The sequence below is a fragment of the Tarenaya hassleriana genome, unplaced genomic scaffold (genome assembly GCF_000463585.1).
Source record: "Tarenaya hassleriana unplaced genomic scaffold, ASM46358v1 Cleome22, whole genome shotgun sequence".
NCBI classification, from domain to species: domain Eukaryota; kingdom Viridiplantae; phylum Streptophyta; class Magnoliopsida; order Brassicales; family Cleomaceae; genus Tarenaya; species Tarenaya hassleriana.
The window spans coordinates 2,004,243-2,028,271 of NW_010965541.1; the positions used below are offsets into that span (position 1 = coordinate 2,004,243).

The 24,029-nt window shown below is 39.6% G+C and overlaps 2 protein-coding genes and 2 pseudogenes across 7 annotated transcripts; 3 read left to right on the forward strand and 1 right to left on the reverse strand.

The window, feature by feature from the left end:
* On the forward strand, positions 1-7,707 carry LOC104815079 (annotated as a pseudogene).
* Positions 7,708-8,837: 1,130 nt separating this feature from the next.
* LOC104815080 (outer envelope protein 80, chloroplastic) lies at positions 8,838-13,079 on the forward strand. Of its 4 annotated transcripts, XM_010543391.2 has the most exons (12): positions 8,842-9,075; positions 9,768-9,834; positions 10,003-10,038; positions 10,204-10,348; positions 10,601-10,759; positions 10,832-10,902; positions 10,993-11,071; positions 11,184-11,299; positions 11,394-11,541; positions 11,659-11,728; positions 12,478-12,651; positions 12,764-13,079. In XM_010543391.2, the coding sequence occupies exons 1-11, from the start codon at positions 9,042-9,044 to the stop codon at positions 12,633-12,635; spliced, it is 1,083 nt and encodes a 360-aa protein (XP_010541693.1). In that variant the 5' UTR covers positions 8,842-9,041; the 3' UTR covers positions 12,636-12,651; positions 12,764-13,079. The 4 variants fall into 4 exon arrangements, with proteins under 4 accessions (XP_010541694.1, XP_010541692.1, XP_010541691.1 ...); XM_010543390.2 differs by having other exon boundaries at positions 8,840-9,075; positions 10,601-10,902; positions 12,478-12,642; XM_010543389.2 differs by having other exon boundaries at positions 8,841-9,075; positions 10,601-10,902.
* LOC104815082 lies at positions 12,714-16,325 on the reverse strand (annotated as a pseudogene).
* A 2,443-nt stretch (positions 16,326-18,768) lies between these two features.
* Positions 18,769-21,222, forward strand: LOC104815083. 3 transcript variants are annotated; one of them, XM_010543395.2, is made up of 4 exons: positions 18,769-18,880; positions 19,797-20,065; positions 20,290-20,516; positions 20,614-21,222. In XM_010543395.2, the coding sequence occupies exons 2-4, from the start codon at positions 19,819-19,821 to the stop codon at positions 20,986-20,988; spliced, it is 849 nt and encodes a 282-aa protein (XP_010541697.1). In that variant the 5' UTR covers positions 18,769-18,880; positions 19,797-19,818; the 3' UTR covers positions 20,989-21,222. The 3 variants fall into 3 exon arrangements, with proteins under 3 accessions (XP_010541697.1, XP_010541698.1, XP_010541696.1); XM_010543396.2 differs by having other exon boundaries at positions 19,810-20,065; XM_010543394.2 differs by having other exon boundaries at positions 18,770-18,880; positions 19,813-20,065.
* The last annotated feature ends 2,807 nt before the right edge of the window (positions 21,223-24,029 follow it).

A 24,029-nucleotide genomic window follows, 5' to 3' on the forward strand; every position in this document is an offset into this window, starting at 1 on the left:
CGAGAATTTTGAATGGCATAATTCGAAAAAAATATCAAGATTTTCGGTAAACGGCCACCCCTATTTGCTATTTCCAGCATGTCCCGATCAGTGGTCAAACCGATTTACCGGTTTAACTGAACCGAATCTTTTAACCCGTACTCCGCATTTGAACCGTACCCGAAATGAACCGGGAATATCTTTGGACCCGAACCAGAACATACGACATTCTTCTCCTCGTCGTCAGAGAAAGCGCCATGGGAGAGTCCAACGTCGACGACGATGCAATTCTGAAATCCTTCTTCGCTGAGGTCAGTGAAGTGGAGAGGGACAACAAAGTCGTCAGGTTCGTACGTCATCTTTCCTCTAAATGAAATGAAAGAATTATCGCTAACCCTAATCGTAGCTATATTCGCACATGTTACTCTGCGTCTAATAGCAGATTAGGGTTTTTTTCATTTTCTGGGATTGGTCCGGTAATCCTTGATCAAGGTGTCCATCATCGTATAAGGAAAGAAGTATATCTGCATATATTTGACCTTGCCATGTCTGTAACTTTCTCTTTTCACTATGTTTCATCATCTCTTGTAAACCTCTGTATATAAACTCTCTGCAATACAATTGAGATCTTTGAGCCGCATACACACATTTCTGAGCATACCTTCATATGGTATCAGAGCTCTCTGTCTAACAACACCACCACCGATCCTCTCATTTTCTTTTTCTCTCCCAACAATGTCGTCGTCACAGACAGACACTGCAACCCCTGAATCGGTTACTGCCTTCAACCCTCAAGAACCCCAGAAAACTCTTTTGTCCTGCAATATGTCCAGTGTTACGAAACTGACATCAACCAATTATTTCACATGGAGTGTCCAAGTGCGAGCCTTACTTGAAGGCCACAACCTCGAGTGTTTCATCACCGAAAACTCACCTGTTCCCGCCGCAACTCTGACATCAGATGGTGTAACTCGTGTCAACCCAGAATTCGCACCATGGAAAAAGCACGATCGGCTCATCTTCAGTTCAATGTTTGGGGCTCTATCAGTGAGTCTTCAACCGCTAATTGCCAGAGCTACATCTGTCAGGGAAGCATGGCAAACGTTAGCTAATACCTATGGCAAGGCCAGTCGCGGGCATATTCTCCAGCTCCGTGATCAAGTGAAACACAGTGTCAAAGGTACTCAATCAATTGATGAATACATACGGTTCATCTCGTCCAAAACAGATGAACTAGCTCTGCTCTCCAAACCAATGGACCACGAAGATATTTTAGAGGCGATCCTTGACGGTTTACCTGAAGATTACAAATCTGTAATCGACGTCATAAACGCCAAAGACTCTGCTGTCTTCATTGAAGAACTACATGAGAAGCTTCTCAATCATGAAGCGAAATTAGCTATGGCATCCTCTCCTCTGCCCTCTGCATTTCCAGTTACAGCAAACAATACTATGATGACAAGGCCAAAAAAGTTATGGGAACAACAATAGGAACTCTGGTTCAACATGGAGACATAATTCTAATCACCATCAACCTCAAGGCAACTACAGGGGTAGATGCCAGGCGTGCGGAGTTCATGGCCACAGTGCCAAATACTGCTCACAATTTCGACTGATCTCCACTGTCAAATCCAATGACAGACAGTTCCCACAACAACAACAACAGACCTCTGGGCCTTGGAATGTGAGTGCTCACAACGTTATGCATCAATCACCATACGATGCTACTCCTTGGCTTCTTGACAGCGGTGCCTCCCATCATATCACGTCGGACTTACAGAACCTGGCCCTGCACAACCCATATCAAGGTGCTGATGCTGTAATTCTTGGTGACGGATCAGGTTTGCATATCACTCATACAGGCTCTGTCTCAGTATCTCTGCCGAACAGATCCCTCTCCCTCGAGAATGTTCTTTGTGTACCTTCAATCCGCAAAAATCTGGTTTCGGTTCACAAGTTATGCAAGACTAATCAAGTGTCTGTTGAATTCTTCCCGGATATGTTTCAGGTGAAGGATCTAAATACGGGGGCGTCACTGCTGACCGGAAGAACTAGAGCCGGGGTCTACGAGTGGTCGGTCCCTTCCCATTCGTCATCTCCCATTGTTGCATTTTCGAGTCTCAAGTCCACTTTGTCCGAGTGGCATTCACGTCTTGGTCATCCTTCCTTGTCTGTTCTTAAACATACAGTGTCTACGCATGCATTGCCGTTGTCTCGGGATTCTTTAGTTTCACCTTGTGATTCATGCTTTCGAAATAAAAGTCACAAATTACCTTTCTCTACATCTACTATTTCTTATTCTCGCCCACTAGAATACATTTTCTCGGATGCATGGACTTCCCCGCTCATATCTATAGATGGGTTCAAATACTATGTTGTATTTATCGACCACTTTACGCGTTATACCTGGCTCTATCCTCTTACCCATAAATCCCATGTCCGAGAAACATTCATCAAATTCAAAGCATTAGTTGAAAACAAGTTTTCGGCCAACATTGTCAATCTCTACACCGACAATGGCGGTGAATACATAGCCCTTGCATCTTTTTTATCCCATCATGGCATTTCTCATTACACGACCCCACCCCATACTCCCGAGCACAACGGCATATCCGAGCGTAAACACCGTCATGTAGTAGAAACAGGCCTCTCCATTCTCAAGCATGCATCCATTCCCGTCACTTATTGGTCTTATGCGTTCACTGCAGCAGTCTACCTCATTAATAGAATGCCAACTCCAGTTCTTCACATGTCTACTCCTTACGAGTCTCTTTTTCAAGCCTCCCCCAACTACACCAAACTTAAAACTTTTGGCTGCCTATGTTACCCGTGGTTATGTCCTTACTCGTCCCATAAACTCGATTCTAGGTCCTCCCCGTGTGTCTTCCTTGGGTACTCACTCACACAAAGTGGGTACCTCTGTCTAGACCTCACTAAACACCACATATATGTCTCTCGTCATGTCCTCTTCCAAGAGTCTGTATTTCCCTTTGCCTGTCCAGAAAAATTTTTCCCATCCAACCCCTCTGAACTATCTCAGTCCTTTACTTCGAGTCATCCAATACAGATTGTATATCCCTATAGACCGCCACATGACGACCCCGTCGCTGCTGTCAGGCCCCCCCAATTAGATTCTTCACCACTCAATGCAGTCACCGACACATTCTCTCCACCTGTTTCAGCTCCATCAAGTCCTGTAGCACCAACACCTCTGTTGCAGACCGAGAATGCAGTGAACTTGTCTGAACCCACTGTACCAGCTGCCATCTCTGCTCCAGATGGAGATTCCCCCTCGGAGATTCCTGGCCCACGAGCACCTAATCAGCATTCTATGGTTAACGAGCTAAATCAAACATCAAGAAACCTAATCCTAAGTTTGCTTTGACTGTTACAGATTCAACAGATGTGCCTACTCCAACAACAATTGCTCAAGCATTAAAACAGCCCTGCTGGCGTGAAGCTATGACACAGGAATATAATGCCCTGGTCCGTAACAACACATGGGACCTTGTCTCTCCAGATTCTGCGTCAAACATAGTAGGATGCAAATGGGTTTATCGCGTCAAACAACATCCGGATGGCTCTATTGATCGGTACAAAGCACGCCTTGTTGCTAAAGGGTTTCATCAACGTCAAGGCCTTGATTATCATGAAACCTTCAGCCCAGTAGTCAAGCCTGCAACAATCAGTCTTGTTCTCAGCCTCGCAGTCTCCCGAAATTGGTCAATCCGACAGCTTGATGTAAACAACGGCTTTCTTCAAGGCTCTCTCTCCGAACATGTCTATATGACTCAGCCTCCAGGCTTTGTGGACTCTACCAATCCCAACCACATCTGCAAACTCAACAAGGCTATCTACGGCCTTAAACAGGCTCCCCGGGCTTGGTACTCTGAGTTACGTACCCATCTACTTGGCTGTGGTTTCACCAATTCCATGGCTGATGCGAGTCTCTTCACTCTTACCACGGCCGACACTCAACTTGTGGTATTGATATATGTGGATGATCTCTTAATTACTGGGAGCAAACCAGATCAAATCCAGCAGTTCATTGAGTCCCTCGCCTTACGCTTCTCACTCAAGGACCTTGGCCCGCTCTCCTTCTTCCTCGGAGTGGAAGCAACACGAACAAAATCTGGTTTATTCCTTTCTCAGAGAAAGTACATCAGTGACCTGCTCCGTCGAACCAATATGCACGAAGCCAATGCAGTGGCCACTCCCATGTCTTCATCTATTAAACTGACAGTCTCGACGGGTACACCGCTAGCTGAACCATAAGAGTTTCGGCAGATTCTTGGCAGCCTCCAATATCTCTCCCTCACTAGACCCGACATCAACTTCGTTGTGAATCGACTATCACAGTACATGCATCAGCCTACTGACGCCCATTGGTTGGCAGTCAAGAGACTCCTCCGCTATCTCGTCGGAACCAAGAACAGGGGAATCTATCTTGCTGCAAATAATACTCTTCATCTCCATGCTTTCAGTGACGCTGATTGGGCTGGTGATAAATCTGACTTCAAATCTACAGGCGCCTATATCGTCTACCTTGGTCACCATCCGATATCATGGTCATCCAAGAAACAAAGCTCGATTTCCCGGTCATCTACCGAAGCAGAGTATCGATCTGTAGCGAATACATCAGCTGAAATTCAATGGCTAGTCAATCTCCTTGCTGAACTCGGTGTTAGGCCCTTGGACACCCCTGCGATCTACTGTGACAACCTAGGCGCAACTTATCTCAGCGCAAACCCAGTTTTTCACTCCAGAATGAAGCACCTTGCTCTGGATTATCTTTTTGTGCGGGGACAGATTCAGAATGGAACTCTCCGCGTTTCCCATATTAGCTCCAAAGACCAACTAGCCGACGCTCTCACAAAACCACTGCCTCGTCATGCATTTACTGAGCTCTGTGACAAGATTGGCCTCACCGATGGTGCGCCATCTTGAGGGGGCGTATAAGGAAAGAAGTATATCTGCATATATTTGACCTTGCCATGTCTGTAATTTTCTCTTTTCACTAGGTTTCATCATCTCTTGTAAACCTCTGTATATAAACTCTCTGCAATACAATTGAGATCTTTGAGCCGCATACACACATCTCTGAGCATACCTTCATAGTTACTGGTTTATATGATAATTAACGCTACAGAGCTTTCCTGCGCGATGGTAAACTCGTCTCCACTTTTCGAATCGTGTTTGCTGGCGCCTGTACACTAATGTCGTAGTCATGAATCTTGTGTCCTTTTTGCTAGTGTATCTTGTCTTCTCATCTTCAAATCTAAAAAAATTGTAGGATTCTCTCATGCTTCAAGCTGAACCCATTCGAGCACCTTAAGCTTCCATTTGATGCTTCTTTAGATGACGTTAAAAAGCAGTACTGAAAGGTACGCTCTCTTCTGCCAAATTCATTGGAAGGCGTATTTTCCCATCTTGGTTTGCTAGCTTTAGCTGGGGATAGTTTCGGCAGTATGAATGGGATAGTTTCGGCAGTGTGGACTGGGATTTCATTTGTGCCTGATGCTGTCACTTTGCAGTTGTCACTGATGGTTCACCGTGACAAATGCAAGCATCCACAAGCTAAAGAGTCTTTTGGAGGTCATTATTCTTAAGCATTCCTTTTGTCTCTTGTCTTAGATTTATCATTCTTTTTCAAATCAGCCCGTCCGATTGTTTGCGTCAAGGCATGCAACAGTAGGTGGTCCTTGTCAATTGATTGGTCTGGCTAAACTGCTCATGTTTATAGTTTTTGGGCTCCTTGTGCAGCTCTGGCGAAAACACAACAACTGCTATTGAATGACCAAGAAAGAGAATATATTCTCACTCAAGTCAGTGCTGCAAAAAGTAGTTATTTATGGTGCTACAGAGTTCTGATATCTCCTGTTTGGAAGGCTTCTGGACTTGTTAAGATCTCGTCGGGGGAAATCGGAAAATAGCAATTGCATTTTGAAAGTTTGTTTCTTCTGCATTTGGAAATTGTATCATAGTCTGTACTGTTACCTTCCATATTCTCTCTCTGAACAAGTTTTATTTGTCTGACTGTGAAATGCAGAGGAGCTTGGACTGAAGAGAAAGAAACAGCTGAAGAAAGATACCGCTTCTAAAATAAAGTCCATGGTGGATGAGGTAAGCAATTGCGAGATGCATTTTGTGTTGGGATCCAATAGGGCGTTGTATGAGTTTCAACCAGCCTTTCTTCAATGGAAACAGTCCATGTTGGTTTTTTGATGTGATTTCTGTAGTGTTTTCTTTGCTGACTGAGACTTCAAGTGTCTGTTATTTGTCCATGAAATGTTATTCTGGTCAAACATGGTTGTAGAATATCTATCTCATTTTTCTAAAAATTAGTGTTAACTGAGGGGAATAGCTGTTGAATGATTACCCTCATTGTCTTCAGTCTGTTTCTACATTATGTTTTGATATTACTGTAAAGCTTAAAGAAATGGTTTATATTCTCATGCTTCTTAACGATAGATATCAATCTTCTTTCTCTTATTCTTTTCTCTACAGTTAAGTTTTGTGCATCAGGAAGCACCTTGATTCATGTGTTTCTGATGCACACTGCACACAGGAAAACCATGAGCAACAATATGAAATGTCTGAAGAGTTTCAACAGGAGCTTAAATTGAAGGTACGAGAAATATTAACGGAACAAGAGTGGCGCAAGAGAAAAATGGCATTGAGGGTATGAAGTGTTTCTACTTTCTAGTATGCCCTGTGTGGTTTATTTTTTCATTGAGTAGTTGCATAGTCCTTTCTTCCGTTTATACTGTATTGCTTGTTGAAATTTAGATATCTGAGGAAGAGGGAAGACTCAAGAAGGATGAAGAGGAACAAAAAGAGTTGTGGAAGAAAAAGCGTGAACATGAAGAGCAATGGGAAGGGACAAGAGAAAAAAGGGTCTGTTGTATTATTATTTACTCAATATTAGAGTATGTTCCTGATTTCAAGTAGTGAACTTTACCGCATATATTACCTTCTGTTTCTTTCTAGTAAGAATAATATATGCAACACCATTATATTATTTTTTCCCGAGGAGGAAGAGTGGTAATTGGCTATACGATTAAGTGCACAGAGCTTGATTTCATCTATCTAGTTATGCTCTAATATCGTTTCGGATTCTTGTCCACCCAGGTATCAAGCTGGAGAGATTTCATGAAAGGAGGAAAGAAGGTAGGAGTACTGAATCACTCACTTGTCAAACTTATAAGATTCATGAAGAAGGTGTTCAGATTAAATGAGGAATATTTTGTTCTGTATGAATTTGCAGGCTAAAAGGGGAGGAAACCCGTCCTCCAAAGCTGAAGACGGAGGATCCAAACAAATCATACATGCAAAGGCCGGTAAAGAAAGGTTGATCTCTGAAAGTTCTTTTAAAATTGAGAACCGAGACCTAACATCTAAAATGTTAGGACATATTGAAGAGTTGACATGGATCTGACATGAAAAAACGACATATGTTGTTCACCATATCTCGAAGGAGCAGAGGCACATCTGTGCCTGTCTGTGCTTGAATATCTCTTTCAAGGTACATTGTTCTCACTTGTTTCAGTATGTGATCTCAATCTTTGTCCTTTTGGGAACTTAGATCAGTTCGGTTCAGTTGTTGGTCTTAGAGTAGAATAAACTAACTCTCCCATCTTATTTTTGGCTCCGTATATATTGTAGATTTTTGTGTTTATAAAGAATGTTTGAAGGTTGAGAATAAAGTGAAGAAATAAGAGAAATCGAAATAGGAATAAGAAGAAGATATGGTTGTGTGTTTTTGTGTAAATGGGGACATTGTCCCCTATTATTTCTTGTAATTTTTTTCCTTATGAATTTACATTCAAATATATACGAAATGTGAATAATTTAAACGGCTAGATTAGAGAGAGTAAAGGCGGTAAGTTCTTTATATTCTTGTCTTGATAAAATGGTGATTGACCAGATGTGATTCTCCTTATATTTTGCTCCTTAGTACTCCTAAATCAAACATCAAATCCAACCTTGAATGATGCTCAATGATTGTGATTAGATGTCTTGATTACTGGTTCTTCAATATATATATAACATTTGGTTTTAAAAGGCCTGTTTCTTGGTTCATTACCAATTGGAGGCCTTATTCATATGAAATATATACACACACGGTGGAAAGGTAAAGTCAGGGTGGGTGTTGAATTGCATATATATATATATAAACTGAACCGAATCAATCTACAATTGTATCTTATACAATTTATGTAACTGAAGTTTTTTAGAAATTGAATTGAATATAAATACAGGAATTTATTATCATTTTACATAATTTTTTTTTAAATATACTACTCACATCTAATTAAATTATGAATTTTACAAAGGTTATTAAAAAATACATGGAATTGTAAAATATTTCCATAAAAGTATACGTTAAAAAAAGAAACGATCGTATAAGTTTTTAAAAACGTTTATAAAATTATGATTTTAATTTTTAAGTGAGAATGGAAAAAAGAACTGTGTATTTTTTTTAGAAATTTAAAATTTTTATATTAATTTGAGTGTTGATAATAAATTGTTTATAAATTTTTCCAAAAAAAAGTGTTTTTTGTTAATAAAAATTAAATTAAATTGAAAAAATCAATTGAATCAAAACTGAAGTAGATATAATTTTGTAAAAATTTAAAAAAATGAATGTAAAAATAAAAATAATGCAATCGAAATTCCTAGGGCATCAGTGTGATTTTTTTCCTAAAGAAAAGAAAATGTGTAACAAAGGCAGATTGTATCAAAGGAAATCGAAATTTGAATCACTTTTAAGAGGAGACATAAATAAATAATCCATTCCAAAGGCCCACGTCCACGTGCGCAAAGCCCAACCATATGGAAAACAAAATCTAAAGTCACAGAGAGAGAGAAGCACAGACTCTCTTCCTTCCCCAGACATCCTAAGCATCCAATTCGTAACCCTCTTGGGAGAAAATTTCCCCATCGAGGAAGAAGACGAAAGATTCGCCGCCTTTTCGTCCTCGTTATTCATCTCTTTACAAAAACCACTTATGCAAATCCTCGTCTTTGGTTTTCTTCATGGTTGATCTTCGTCTCTCGCCATGGGAGCTCAGAAGAGCATCCAAGCAGGCAAAGGTCGCTCTCTATCCATGCCCATCTATTTACGTTTCTATACACGCACACTCACTCACTCACGCGGATTATATACATCTGTATGTGCCCTTGTATTGAACGACTCGGTGTTGTAGATGTCGGCATTGGCTCTTCCACTACTTGGGTTTGATTGTTGTTCTGTTTGTTCGATATTGTACGGTCAATCCTCGGTTCATATGCAGAAATGGCTAATTCCAAAATTATTATATTTGAACTTGCATCGCCCAAGGGGATGAGCCTTTTCTTCAGTCTCTCGTATAACTTTGATTGCCACTACTCAATTAAGCTGGTGGTAAGTCAAGAGTTCGAGCAATGGATTGGGTGGCTGATTCTTACATGCCAATGGATAACTAGCTTGTTGAATATACATACATATAATTATAATTATATGTATGTATGTATGTATGTATGTATGTATGTATGTATGTATGTATGTATGTATGTATGTATGTATGTATGTATGTATGTATGTATGTATGTATGTATGTATGTATGTATGTATGTATGTGTATATATGTTGCTGTGTGTTGTAGTTGTACATGTATGATGGATTAGAATCTTCTACAACTTGGAGTTTTTTGGTGTTGTTTTCCATTTCGACGGATACGTTTTTGCTTGCCTAAGTGCTCATTTCGTGATGATGGGTTCCGAATTTCTTGTCTTGTTGATTGCAGCCAAGATTGATGTTAATGTGGATTTCACTCACAAGCTGTGTGCTTCTCTAATGCTTCCTTCTTTCAGGTTTGCTGCTCTAACACATTCTCCAAATCTACAGATACCCACATAAACACAAGCATGCATTCTTATATGCATAGATGTGTATATATATTACCCATGCCTGTATCTACATTATATGTAATCATCTTTTCGGGGGCATTTGTTAAACTCAATGCTGCGATACTTTCACAGGGACGCTGGCAGTCCTCTGTCTCTAGTGATTGGCAGGTAAGGTTAGGGCTTATATTTTTGTTTAATGTTTCATCTGTTGAGCAAAAAAATGAAGATATTGCTGGTCCTCATGGTATCTGCAAGTCTAAAATGTGAGCTTTTCTCTTTCTTTTTGAATTGGAACAAAGGCCTAAGAGTTCCTTTTGAATTTGTTTCATGCAGTCTCTGTGTCAAGCATCCGAATCTGTTTGGAGGAAGCGAGAAGCTTGATGTGTCGTGGGATAAAGGACTGTATGATTCAAATGTATTGGTTGCCTTTAGGAGACCTAGACCTGAATGGCGTCCGCAACAGTGTTTCTTCATTCAGGTATGCATAAAAAAGGTTAAATATGGGCATACCCTATTGCATTTTTTGTTGGTTATGTTTGCCATGGACTGTTCTTGCAAAGAATAGAGAAGCAGTAATTTTGAATGCCTTAGTGATTATAGTTTGGGACATCTAACATTTGTGGAAAAGAACTTAGGAAAGTGAATTTGTCAATTCTATGCAATGTTGGCCGAGCTTCTTAAACTGAGAAACAAGGTTTGAACAGTTTATAACTTGTAAACCTTGGCACAGCATTCTCTTTCGCCCGAGATCGGGGTCCATGGCACACCGGTTGACAATTTCTCCCGTTCCGGGAGTGGTGGTGTAAATTTATCCAAATTGTCTGTTGGATTGGACTTGAGTGAGCCAGCCCATTCAATGTGGAGCAGCACAACCAGTATAAAGTTTGAGGTACCCACAAAATCTAATGAATACTTTCCTCAGCAACTCATATTCTCGTCGAATGAATTTCTTGTGGTGCAGCATGTCCGTCCAATAAATGATGATGGGCGTCTGATAACGAGAGATCTGGATGGATTTCCTCTAACTTGCAGGTAATAACATAAATTTTTTGTTTTTGTTTGCAATATGATATCTGGTAAAAAACTGATTATTACATGGTGTAAAAATCTTTTGCTGTGCAGTGGAAATTCCCATGACAGTATGGTAGTTTTAAAGCAAGAATCCCGGTTCGCAAAAGCAAACGATCAGGGGCTTTCTCATGTAATATACTCTTCATACTTTTAACACCATATGCAGATGCGGGAAAATCCCAAAATCACTGTGCACTATAATTTCTCTAACGATTTCTTATACCGATTTCTCATATTTTCAGTTCAGCATGCAAATAGAACAGGGTATTCCAGTAATGTCTAAATGGCTTATCTTCAACCGTTTCAAGTTTATTGCATCAAAGGGTATCAAACTGGGACCAGCCTTTCTCTTAGCAAGGTAATGAGACCTAAATTTTGTTCAGACAACCACGTCAAGGCGTTAGATTGATGTTCGATCATATGTGTGGTGATTCACAATCTTTTCCTGACAGCCTGACAGGTGGTTCCATTGTAGGAGATATGGCTCCTTATCAAGCATTCACCATTGGTGGGTTAGGCAGTGTTCGTGGCTACGGCGAGGGAGCTGTCGGGTCTGGGCGTTCATGCCTTATAGGAAATACCGAATTGGCTTTGCCTTTGGTATGTATATCGTGACGATTCGTAGTTGTTATTCTCCGTTGTTGAGATATAACAATTGGTCTTAGATTACTATTTACATTAATTTTCCTCATTGCATGTTCTGATTTTTGTTTTCAGAACAAGATGACAGAAGGAACCATCTTCTTGGATTGTGGAACTGACTTAGGTTCCGGTCGTCTTGTCCCTGGTAAGCTTTTTTGCTCTTCCACCTAACAGGGCTGGACGAAAAAACCTGAAACACGGGTACCCAAACATTATATGAGATGAGATCGGATTATAGCGTAAGGGAACCCCAAATATCGGGTTCCGGTTTGGGTAATTGGGTCCGAGATTGGGTATTACCTGCGGTTACCCGAATGAATAATAAAATGACATTTTTTCCCTGGGTTTCAGAGAAATTTTATGCAAACTTACCTTTGAAATTTTGGTTTCGAGTTCGGATAACCCAATAATTTTAGGTACCTGATCCAAGTCAACTAATAATATATTTATTTGGAAAAAAATTGAAATTTCATATTTAAATTCGCATTTGAATACCCACGGGTATTCAACAATTGTCTCATACACTCGACCAATAGATGTCTGACCAAAGCGGATCCGAGATTGGATAATATCTCGTGAGATCCGAGATTTTCGGGTTCGGATTTGGGTAACCCGAAAATCTCGGATACATGACCCATGCGCACCCCAAAATCTACCTTTTCTCGTCTTTGTCTAGAACCTTATACAACTTTTTTTTGTGTGTGGAATTATGAATTTGTATTAATAAAAAACTTTCTCGAGTTTCTTATACAAACCGGAACTACCCAAAAGATACATTTGTATGTGGATGCAAACCTTATCATTTCCTCATAGTTGTATGGCGTTACATCTTTAGTAATACCTTGATGCTATATTCAGCAGTAATAACCGATATGAACGGGTGAATTATCGCAGGAAACCCGTCCCTGAGACAGGGAAAACCGGGATTCGGGTTTGGATTCGGTTATGGAATCCGGTTCAAGTCCCCAGTGGGTCACCTCCAGGTCGATTATGCCATCAACGCTTTCAATCAGAAGACTCTCTACTTCGGCGTCACTAACCTTACTTCATGAACATAAAGTAACAACGGTATTTATGATCTTCTGAGAAGCATTTCACAAACGTTTTTCATCATGGAATGAGTCTGTTGCTTCAGATTGTCTCATTGCTGTTCCTTTTTTTTTTTTTTTGTAAAATAAAGGGATACATATAACAAGACAAGGAAACATGCCGCAATGAAACATCAAATGGCCCAAATGATGGAACTATAAAGGGAAAAAGGTCACTGCTGTTCATCGATGTAGCACTAGTTCATGTAAATGAATCAGAGAGTTTTGTTGGAAGTTGCAGGCTTTTTCTCAACCGCTTTAGCGCTAAGAAGAGATTAACATTCACTACTTGAAATGTGGTGATGGAACGGAAAGTTGGTTATATAACCACCCTCTTTGGTTTCAAAATTTGGACCAAATGTATCATAAGCGGACGTCTTTCTGCTTACAGAACCAAATCTCCATCCAGTTCTGGTTTCGGTTTCGGTCTAAATTTGAACAGTGATCAGTTAAAGGGCATTCATGCTCTTGTTTCATGTTCTTTTGTTAGAGGGCATGTTCTTTCGTCTGTCTTTGGAGTCCACAAAACCAGAACAGTAACTGAACCTAAGCCTTAACACTGCATTGATGTAAGATGGTCTGGTAAATCAGTAGACAGGCGCCATGAGTGAAGGTTGAGCCAAGTGTAATGGAAGCTTTTCTAAGAACGACCCCTAAAAGTTTATGAACATAAGTGTTGGAAAAACTGATGAGGGAGTTCTTGAGGTTTGAGTAGAGACCGTAGAGAGAATACTGCCTAAGGTGAACTCGAGCTGTCTCCCGAGGCTGGGGACCTCCGTCTCCATGGCCTTTGCAGCTCGGAGTTCTGATGGCACAGTCATATATGTATATATAAACCGAGACATGACCAACAGGGGGAAAAACCTTCTCCATTGATCAAAATTTCCACAATAGCCATGATACAGCAAGCCCCACACCTTTGGGAAAGAAAGAAAACATCTCTTCCTATAACTCTGGGAAATTCCTCTCCAGGGGTACAAGTCTTGAGCAGATTATTCTCATCCCCGCATCGTCTTGTATTCTATTCTATATATCATACACTTTTCTTGGGCGGATTTCTTCTCAGCCTTCAGAAAGATTACAACTTTGCTAATTCCTTTGGTCGACAGAGCGAATGATTCGTGATTTAGGCCATTTCTGTACAAGTCTCTGTTTTTGTTTTTTGGTGTTCCGTATGGTCCTTAGTTTACTTTCCCCATCTCTACTCTTTTTCCTCATCCCACTTCGTTCGCAGTGGAGAAAATGCCATATTCTTCCCTGAAAAAACGAAGAAAAGATCTGAGATTTGGTTCAGAGCCCAACACTTTTTGTCTCTTTTATTCGAATGAAATCCAATCAAACTGAAAAAAGAAATATCACTCAAACTACTAAATGATAGAAAGGAAAATGTGGATTTCAAAGACATCCTTAGGGTATAGAAAGCTTTTCCTTGCTGCAATCCATCTGGATTAGACTCAAGAAAGTAACCCACGAAAACTTAAACTCTACATGGAAGAGAAAGAAACAAGTTTACCAGAAACAAGAGAATCTCCTCGAATCTCTGAAAATCACCGAGTCTACAATGTCCAACAACGGTTTCAAGCAATCGGGTGTGAACTTACGCGCGAAAAGGTAGGAGCTTGAGCGGTTTGATCGCCGGAGCTGGCGAATCAGCGCCGGCGAAACTTCCTCCGGCTTGTAGGTGTACGGATGCCCCTTCACAGTATCCGTCCAGTTGACCCGGGTCACGGTATACCCGGTACACCCACCCGGATCCTTCATGTTCAACAATGTCGGAAAATAATGCTCCTCTGGGTAACACTCGTCGTCTCGATAACACGGCAGCTTGAATTTCCTCCACAAGGTTCGATCTTTGATGGTTAACAGCGCATGTCTCCGTGTCATGGCGAAGAACTGCGAGCCCACCCGGAATTTCTCGAACGGGACCTCCGGTATCATCGAGTACCTTCCCTTAGCAATATATCGTTTCCAAAGCCGAGGCTCTTCGGAGATGATCTTGATGAAGCTCCGGTACCAGACCCGGACCCTTCGCGGCGTCGGTGTCGGATCCGGGTCGGATCTGTCGAAGGTTGAGGAGTCAAGAACGAGTGGTAGACGTAGCGGAAGGAATGGAGAGAGGAACGCAGTAGTGAGAGGGGCATTTTACTCTAATGACTCACCTGGGGCACGAATTCCGCTAGTACATCACCCAAAAAAACAAAAAAAAAATTTCAACGCACTTTTTGATTGAAAAAATCCGAAATAATTTTTTTTTTCATTTTTTTACAATTTTGTTACGATTAACATATAACTAATATACAACTAAAATAAGAAGTAGTTATGATCGTATGGAAATGAAAGTGCAAAAAAAAAAAACGTAGTTATTTTTAAAATTTGACAGATATTTTTTTTGTCATCGTGGAAACATAAACTTTTCTTTTTCCTATTCCTTTCCTTCTAGACAAATAAGTTGAAAGAATTGAATATATATTTCTCTTTCGGATTAATGTTAATAAAGGAAATTTGATAGTTATATATGAGTGAAAAAAAACGGCTTAGAAATTCGCAGTAAAAAGAAAAATTGAGTCTCATTTCCTATGTACCTTGTTTATAATCAATTGCAACTGTATTTAGAACTAATTATGAAGTCGCAATAACAAAGTTGTTTTCGAACGAACAAATTACCCGGATTCATTAAGGGTAATATTGTCTTTTCAAAAAAATTTAATAGGTTATGTTTTCGATGATGTACCTCTGAAATTCGTGCAACCCAACTCGTTCATTCGAGTAAAATGCTCGTTCATTCGAGTAAAATGCCCTACTGAGAGAGCACAAGGAAGTAGAAGTTCGTCGGGTCGTCGATGAGGGCGGTGGCAAGGAGGTGGCGCGTGGCGGAGATGAGAGTCGGGGAGGCGCGTGCGGTTCGGTAGGCATAGGAGATGAAGGTGTTCTCAAACACGGAGCCATTACCGGGTCTGGTGATGTTCACGCAGGGATCCGCGTGAACGTACACATTGAAGAGGGAGTGTGATTGGCCCGAGAAGAAGCGATCCCAGATTGGCGCGAAATGGAGGTCGGAGTTGGTGAGGAAGAGGAAAGCGATCTTAAGCTTCGGGTTAGGGCTCCCGGAAGAGAGGTGTGAGAAGGAGCAGGAGACAGCGGCGGCGCGGTGAAAGAGGCTCTAGTCTTCGATCTCATCGGAGATGGCGACGAGGGAGTCGCCGGGAGGAGGAGGGATGACACATGGCGCCACGAGGAAGAAAACGACAGGGAGACAGAGGAGGAGAGAGAAGGAGAGAACGAATTGGCTGGACAACATTTGAAATATCAGAAATCCTTGAATCGATGAACTTCGGATCAAGTCTCAGCAGATTACCCTCAATATCGGAAATCTACGGGAATGCACCGGGATTTACCATGGTCTTAGGATTCCTCAACTTCTGGGTTTTACGGATTCGGAGGAATTAGGGATTTCCGCAGATGAGTCGCCGAAATTTCCCATCTCAGGAATCGGAATTTCAGGAAACGAACAAAGAGAAGGAGACCTCCAACTTCCACATATGAAAACCGGAAACAATGGCGATTCTGAATATGAGAAAATCGAAATTTCTCGAAGATTATCAGCGGATTTGACTCGGAAAGAGACGTGAGGATTTTAGAGATTTCTGGGAAATTTCTTGAGATTGAGACTGAGACTTTTCAGATTTTGATCCGAAGGAGGAAGAAATCTCCTCTCTCACAGTGACGAGGACAGATCACATGAGGAGATGACAGAAAAGACTGATTTGTTTTTTTCTGTTTGCATTTGACCCCACCGCTCAGTCGTAATTGTCAAGAAAATAAGGGCATTTCCGTCATTTAATCCGAAGTTATGTGACGCCGTCGCGAGCCGGCCATCTGCGCCTGCTTGAATCGGGTTATAAATTTAATATTCGATGTGGGTCGCATTAGATCATGTCATGGGGTCTACGAACATTGTTACAGACAGAATTTTATTGTTTTCATCTTGTTAGATCGGTTATATATCTTGCTGATTAAAAATAAATTCTACACATTCATCTCATTAACATAGATGATTATGTATGTCATCTGTGTATTTAGGAATAAACGTCACAAAATGATAGGTGTGTGCATATCAATGTCTATTTCAAGTACGATAAAATCGATTCATATATAGAATTTACCTATCTTTAAAGGTACATTCTCTAAACTTTTTACTAGATGTTTAACTAATTGATCATCCGATCGTAGGATCTTAGGGATTGATTTAAGTTCATCCACGTTCAACTTCTTGTATGTAATGAGAAGTAGAAGACTCACGTCTATGCAGTTAACACAAAAGATTGGGGATAGATATATTACTTAATTTTTAGTGATCAATTGGACTCTAATTCAACTTCTTGTGTGCAGTGCGTCCGATCCCTGTGTCAGATGACTTTTATATTTTTTTTTTGTGGACGACGCTCGGTCAAGCATGGATTGCTCGGATTTCGCCTGAATTTTTCGTTTGGATATGGTCGATGTTCGACTTTTCTCTGGTCAAACGTTTGAGTGTCCGACTACAATGGCGACCGTATAAAAATGTTTATTAGGGAGCAAACATAAATTTTCTATTATAATATGGGGGCATTTCAAAGTTTATTTATAAATTTATAAAGATTTACAAAGAAAATTTATTTATTTTTAATTAAAACAACGGAGGTCTTTGCCCCTATTGTCATTAACGTGCGTCCGCCCCTGCCGGCTAAGCAATGCTCAATTGTTTCTTCTGCCAAATTTTCATGTGCTCGATCGAATTATCCATTTGTTGGTCCGAATTTCTTTTGAGATGATTCTGAAGCGCTCAAACTCTCCCATTTTTGTCTAATTAAGTTCCAAAATCTGTGTTTATGTTTCTAATGCCAAAATACTTACTTATACCTATTATATCACTACAAAATAAAACAAAGCGATATACAAGCCTATATGATCTAAAATATCTATAAATGTGTCACTTTTGAAAAAACACAAGACAACCTATGTGAAAATATAGAGAATTCAATATCATCAAACATGTTTTCTAAAGTTGACATCTAACATCAAGAACCTATATTGACTAGTTAAAAATTTATTCGAGATAACTTTGCAATCATTGAATAGAGTATGTTTCGACTTTCTTGTAGGAAGTAAGTCGATTTTTTCCATTCTTGAAGGTCAATAAATTTGATTCACTCATTTGAAAATTATAAAACGTGGCAAAATCAAGTACCTTCTTCATCCCTACTTCCAAAGCCAAAATTTTCATATACTCTTTTATATTCTTGTCGATCTTTTTTTACATAATTAAATCACCGCCGATAAAAAAAATAGATTCTCTCAACAATACATTTTTCATGAGGTTGTACATATTCTTCCAAAACTTTTTATTTACACTCGTTAATTAATTTTACTTGGGAGACTAATCACATTGATAACTTCTCTTTCTATGACTAATTGACTAATTAAACTAGAATGATCACATCTCCTACTCTTTTTATTACAACCATCACATCTTTCAAAGATATATCTATAATAATACCTATTCCATTTCTACTTCGTTGTTATCCCGTGTACCACAATCTAAAATCTGTATTTCTAATTTTTGTTTTACTTTTCTATCCTGTCTATTTAGTTTCTTGGATGAAAACAATATTCACCCTCATTTACTGATTTTATCGAGAAGTTTCATCAATTTTTCTGTAAACATACTAATATTCCATGTATTACTCTAACACTTGGTTCCACTGAAATATGCTTACACTTCTTGTAAAACTGTTTCTTATCTATTCCTACCTAAAACTCTAATTACAACTAGACATTGTATGAAATATATGACATTAGGGTTTATGTTATTTGTCACTTACCGCAATTCATCTCCTTTGTTCCGATTTGGAATCGGATAAACGTGAGGGAATTCAATGTCTAGTTGGAGTTTGTTTCTAAAAAATATATTTAAAACAAATTATTGAAGTTTAATGAAAAAGTTGTTAATGTTACTACGGACAGCTATAAAATAAAATTAGCGTTCTATATCGGATGGCAAAGATCCGACCCGACATCGATCCGGACATAAAATTGCTTACCCGGCCCGAAAAATTTAGAACTCGAAATCGTTCTATTGTCGGGGGTGCCATTGCTATTGTCCGTAGCTCCATCACCCTCCATGTTCCTCAAGCGGGACATTTTGAGCTACGAGTGACCTATTTGTACTGGTAATTTCACGGTTTTTGATAATCTCTTTCACTCTATCTCTTAGGCTATCGTTTAGCTTGATTTTTTTATTCTGCCGTGAATTTTTCCATGGATCAGTATCTAGGGTTTTGGATATTTCTGATCGTGGACTTCAATAATGATCGTTCGGCTCGACCTGTTTTCTTTCCTTCCCTCTTCTTCTGTCTCTGGTACTTTGGCTCAGACGGAGGTTGAAGATGATTCTGAGTTTGTGATACTCTTCAGTTTTCAAGACCTTTTGATCTAAAGTTAACCCCTTTGCACTTAAACATCTGTGTCTGTGTTGTTGGTCAAGTGTTGTCCGTGTATGCGCTGTTTTCCTGTGAACACAGCTGGTTGGAAAATTTTCTGGGTATTTTTCTCTCCCTCGAGGGGAATGTGGGGCTTGTATCAGAATTTGTCTGAAATGTTTTTGTTACTTAGAGGATTTGCAAATTTAAATGGTACTTCAAAGTTCTGCAGTTGGAGTTTTGCCAAATGTGTAGCAAAATTGTTATGGGAGGTGGGGATTTTGTCTGGTTTCCTTTGGTGTAGTCCCTGGAGCCTTAATGTGCTCGTTGAATGCCTTTTAGGAGAGGTGTCGGTTTGGCTTTGTGACATTGTAAAGGCATTATAACGTCTATGAAGTTTGGTAAGTGTATGCGTATGCTCTGTGTTACCGATTTCAAGAAGGAAAGAAAAAGAGAAAATGGGATTTTTTGGATTGTTTCTGCAGGATGATCTACGATACTGATTGCCCTTTTCCGTTGATACGATAAGTCAATATGAGACGAAGGCGACATTTCAGATTAATCTCATCTGGCTAACGTTTTCGTGTTTTTTATTTATTGGTTGGTCTTTGCTTTGGTCATATGCCTTATGGACGATTCTTATTATCAAGTTATGCTCATCGAGTAGGTCGGTCTTGAAGCAGGCTATTATGAGGAGGCAAGGAAACTTCGCGGAACCAGTAGCCAGCGCATTCCTGGCCGGGCAACAGATACAGAACCAATCTAGCCAGCGGATGGATCATAATACACACTCGGATTTTCAAGGTCAGTTAGAGGCTTTCACGCCCGAGAGGGAGCAACCCTATTCCGATTCACAAGCAGATGGCCAATGGAGATGGGAACGAGAAGGTCCGAATATGTCGTCGAGGCTAATGACGTCATCCATTTACAACGAAGGTAAAAGACTTGGCTTATTTGTAAAATCTATATGAGGAAGATACTAGTTGTATATTAATTGGGGTCTAGAAGCTTGTGGGGACTCAATGGGAACGTTACAAGATTCCTTCCTTATATGTAATATATACATAACTCTGAATGTGGCCCATAATTGTGTATACATATGTTTTCTGAGTTGAGGGCTGCCCGTATCTTGATTCTGGTTTTCGTTGTCTTTTGTGCAGCTCAAGCTGTTGATTCGTCAAGATCGTATTATCGGAACCAAATGGAGCCGAAAGTGGGAATGGAGAAGCAGGGAAGTGACCTCAGGGCCCAATCTCTCCAAGAGGACCCGAATATCGGTTATGTGCAGACCTTCGAAGGCCTTGAACAGAAGTTCATGGATGATATAACGAGATTAGCAAAGGAGCAAATTGAAGCTGAGGATGCAGAGATTGCCAGACATAGAGAGGTTCGTGATCTTTTCCGCTGTAAAAATGATTTGATGATTGCCCAGTTGATGAATTTCTCGATCTTTAGTTTTTCTTTTTTTTTTTGCCCATTTTCAGAAGATAAACACAATTAATGCCCGGTATCAAGAACAGTTAGATGCTCTCAGGGCACGACATGCAGCTAAGAGAGACGAGATCCTGAGGAAAGAATCGCAATCTCGTCAGCAAAAATACAACCAGCAAGCAATAGCGGTGATGAAGGAGGAGCAGTATCAACGTGAACCGATGCCACCTGTTCATCCCCACAGCTACATTGGCAATGTTCAAGATCCAGTTGCCGTCGTGGCCGATGCACCGTCCAGACCCTATGGCTCGGATCAGTTCGCAGAGAGGGCTCGGTTTCAGGGTGGCACCAGAGATCGCGGGTTCAATTCCAGAGGTCAGTTTCCTGGTGGTGGGAATGTTTACGACTCTGGCTCACGGTTCTACTGACGAAATTTGCCTGAATATATAAATATAATGTGGATTAAATCTTTTGATATGAAGAAGAAAGTTATCGACTTTCGTACTCTTTGTAGCGTAGAAGTTGGACACTGCTTCCATTGATGGGATTGAGAGGTGAAATTAGGGTTCTTGAGGGGCCTTGTTGTTGCTGTAGCCAGGATTTGTTGGTTCCTATGCTATGCTTTTATTTTTATCCGAATAAAGAAGCGTCAATGCCGAACACTTTTTTCTTGTGAAATTATACGATTTCAATTCTGTGGTCTTCTATAGAAAATAGGGATCGCCAAAATAACCCAAAATTTTGGGCATCCGACTTGTGGATACTCGCCTTGCAACGAGATAGAGATTGGGTAGTAGAGTGTATAAAACTCAGAAATTTGGGTTCAGGTTCACGTAATTTTATCTGTGGATGCCCGATTAGGGATGTCAAACGAGTCGGCTCGGATCAGCTCGGATCAGCTCGTTTCGAGCCAGCTCATTTTCAGCCCAGTTCGTTAAGTCCATTTTTATTTGGGCTAGAAAATTCCTGGCTCACCCAAAGTCGTTTAGCTCGTGAGCCGGCTCCCGAGCCGGCTCATATTTTTCTAAATACCTAAAAAAATCATATCAAATTATATAAAATCATATCCAAATGATATATCAATATAAAAAGAACATACCAATACATCCAAATCATACTTATATTCGCAATCACAAGCTATATATAAAAAATCATTTTCAAATAGATAAAATCATAATTCATCCATGTACAAAAAACCATTTTCAAATCTTAATTCATCCATATACAATTAGATCTTAATCCATCTTCAGATCCGAATCTATACATAAAAAAATTATCTCCAAATCAAAATATCATACCAACAATATCAACACTTTCAAGTTTCAACGTAATTTTTTTTTTTTACTCCAGCTCGCGAGCCAGCCGAGCTAGCTCGTTTGGGCTCGGCTCGTGGCGAGCTGGCTCACTCAGCCCATTTTTATTTGGGTTCAGATATTCTTGGCTCGACTCGGTAAAAAAGGAGCCAACCTCGAACCGGCTCGCGAGCTCGGCTCGTTTTGACATCCCTATGCCCGATCCACATTAAAATGACGATTATACCCTTAGAATTTTAGGAAATTAAAAATAACCTAGTTTAAATGTTTTTTCCTTCTCCTCCCTATGATTAACATCCCTACCCTTTTTCTCTCTTATTTTTAATATTTATATATAATTTACGATTTTGCAATTTATAACTTTTAATGGTATATATTCTAAAAAAAATGAAATTGTTTTTTCCGAATTTGGGTAATCGCAATACCCGAGATAATTTTTGGGTTTGTAAAAATCGGATAAGCACAAGATAGGTTTTATCCTATTAACATCCGAAATATTTAAATCAGGGTTCGAGTATACTAAAAATCTCGACCTGATCCCACCTTATAGAAAATTAGATTTAATTTCTCACTTCACCAGCTCAACTAAATTAGAATTCGTTTATTTCAAAACTAGATATTACAAGTTCAATAATTCTCTCGATACATATTCAAAACCAGACATTGTAAGTCCACGATATCCAAGTCTTGTGTTATCTATGTCATTAGAAATATAATTTTAATAGATATGTATAAATGCTAAGATCATGCAAATCAGATATCAGAGTGGAAATTTATGAATAAATATGTAAAGTCTAACCACTACAAAAATCATTGTCTATTGCGACGGAAATATCTGTCGCACGTAGAAGAGAAATACGTCGTAATTGAAGGTTTGCGATGGATTGCGACAGAAAGGGTTCTGACGGTACAGCGCTGCCGCAAATCCAAACTAGTCGGCAATCTGTCGCAATTTGCAACGACAAAAAGCAGTCGACAATCAATCGAAAGTACTTAATTTCGTTGTATATTGAGATGACCAAATTAATGGTCGCAACTTTGTCGCAATTCACGACACATGAGCAGTAGGTGGTTCGTCGACGGAAGAGTAGTCGGAAGCTGTCGCAGAGCGCAACCACAAAATCAGTCGTCAATCTATCGCAACAAGCAATGTCTGAAAGATGGAATTATCCGTTGCACTTGCGACACAAATGCTGATGGATATATCCACTCCACGTGCGACGAAATAGTCGACGGAATTATCCGTCATACATGCTACAGATATACAGATGAAATTGTTTATTGCTGGTTGCGATGAAACGCACTGTCGGTTCGTACGATAAAATTTAGACAGAGTTTTCCTTTCCATCACGTAGCTGAATTGAATAAAAATATAAAATTTTAAAAAAGAAAATTTAAAACTAAAAAAAAACATATTTAAAGAAAATAATATTAAAATTAAAATAAAATTTGTTTTCAATTTAGAAAACAGTAAATTAGTTAAATAAATTATCTAGAAAATTAATTTGGAGGTCTACGGGGTGTCACGATTAAAGAAAAATCACATATAGATATATAAACTTTTACGAAAATCTTAGATAAATACCTGAACTATAAAATTTTTATATAAATACCTGAACTTTTCTAAAATCCTATATAAATATATAGACTTCTAAAAAACTCTCAAATAAACCCAAAATCCATTAATGACATCACCTATTTTTATTTGAAAAATACCTGAAATTTGTATTTATTTAGAAATTTTTTCAAAAGTCTAGGTATTTATATAGGATTTTTAAAAGTTCGGGTATATATATGGAAGTTTATAGTTCGGTTTTATGTGAGATTTTAAAAAAAGTTTAGGTATTTGTATGCTATTTTTCTCAAGATTAACGGACAGATCACGATCGTTACAAGGAGATGCCAGACTTTGAGTTGAAGCTGCAGTAGAGATTGATTCGAATGAAGGCATGAAATGCTACATCATCTCCTCTAGTCGAGTTAGCTTTGCCTGCGCTTCGACAAATGCGTCGATCTGCTCCCAAGAAGTTTAAAGCTCAGCCGTAGTCTGATCATGCTTCTGCTTCAGCTCTTCGACTTCCCTTGAGAGGGAGATGTGTTGCATCACTGATGATGAAGACGAGTCATAACCACCGAGCCGACTCGTCATCGCATCC

Coding starts and splice junctions, on each gene's coding strand:
- LOC104815080 (XM_010543390.2), top strand. CDS start 9,042: ATGGGAGCTCAGAAGAGCATCCAAGCAGGCAAAG. Junction 11,542..11,658: donor CCGAATTGGCTTTGCCTTTG/GTATGTATATCG, acceptor TTTTGTTTTCAG/AACAAGATGACAGAAGGAAC. Junction 11,729..12,477: donor TTCCGGTCGTCTTGTCCCTG/GTAAGCTTTTTT, acceptor GAATTATCGCAG/GAAACCCGTCCCTGAGACAG.
- LOC104815083 (XM_010543395.2), top strand. CDS start 19,819: ATGAGGAGGCAAGGAAACTTCGCGGAACCAGTAGCCAGCGCATTCCTG. Junction 20,066..20,289: donor GTCATCCATTTACAACGAAG/GTAAAAGACTTG, acceptor TCTTTTGTGCAG/CTCAAGCTGTTGATTCGTCA. Junction 20,517..20,613: donor AGATTGCCAGACATAGAGAG/GTTCGTGATCTT, acceptor GCCCATTTTCAG/AAGATAAACACAATTAATGC.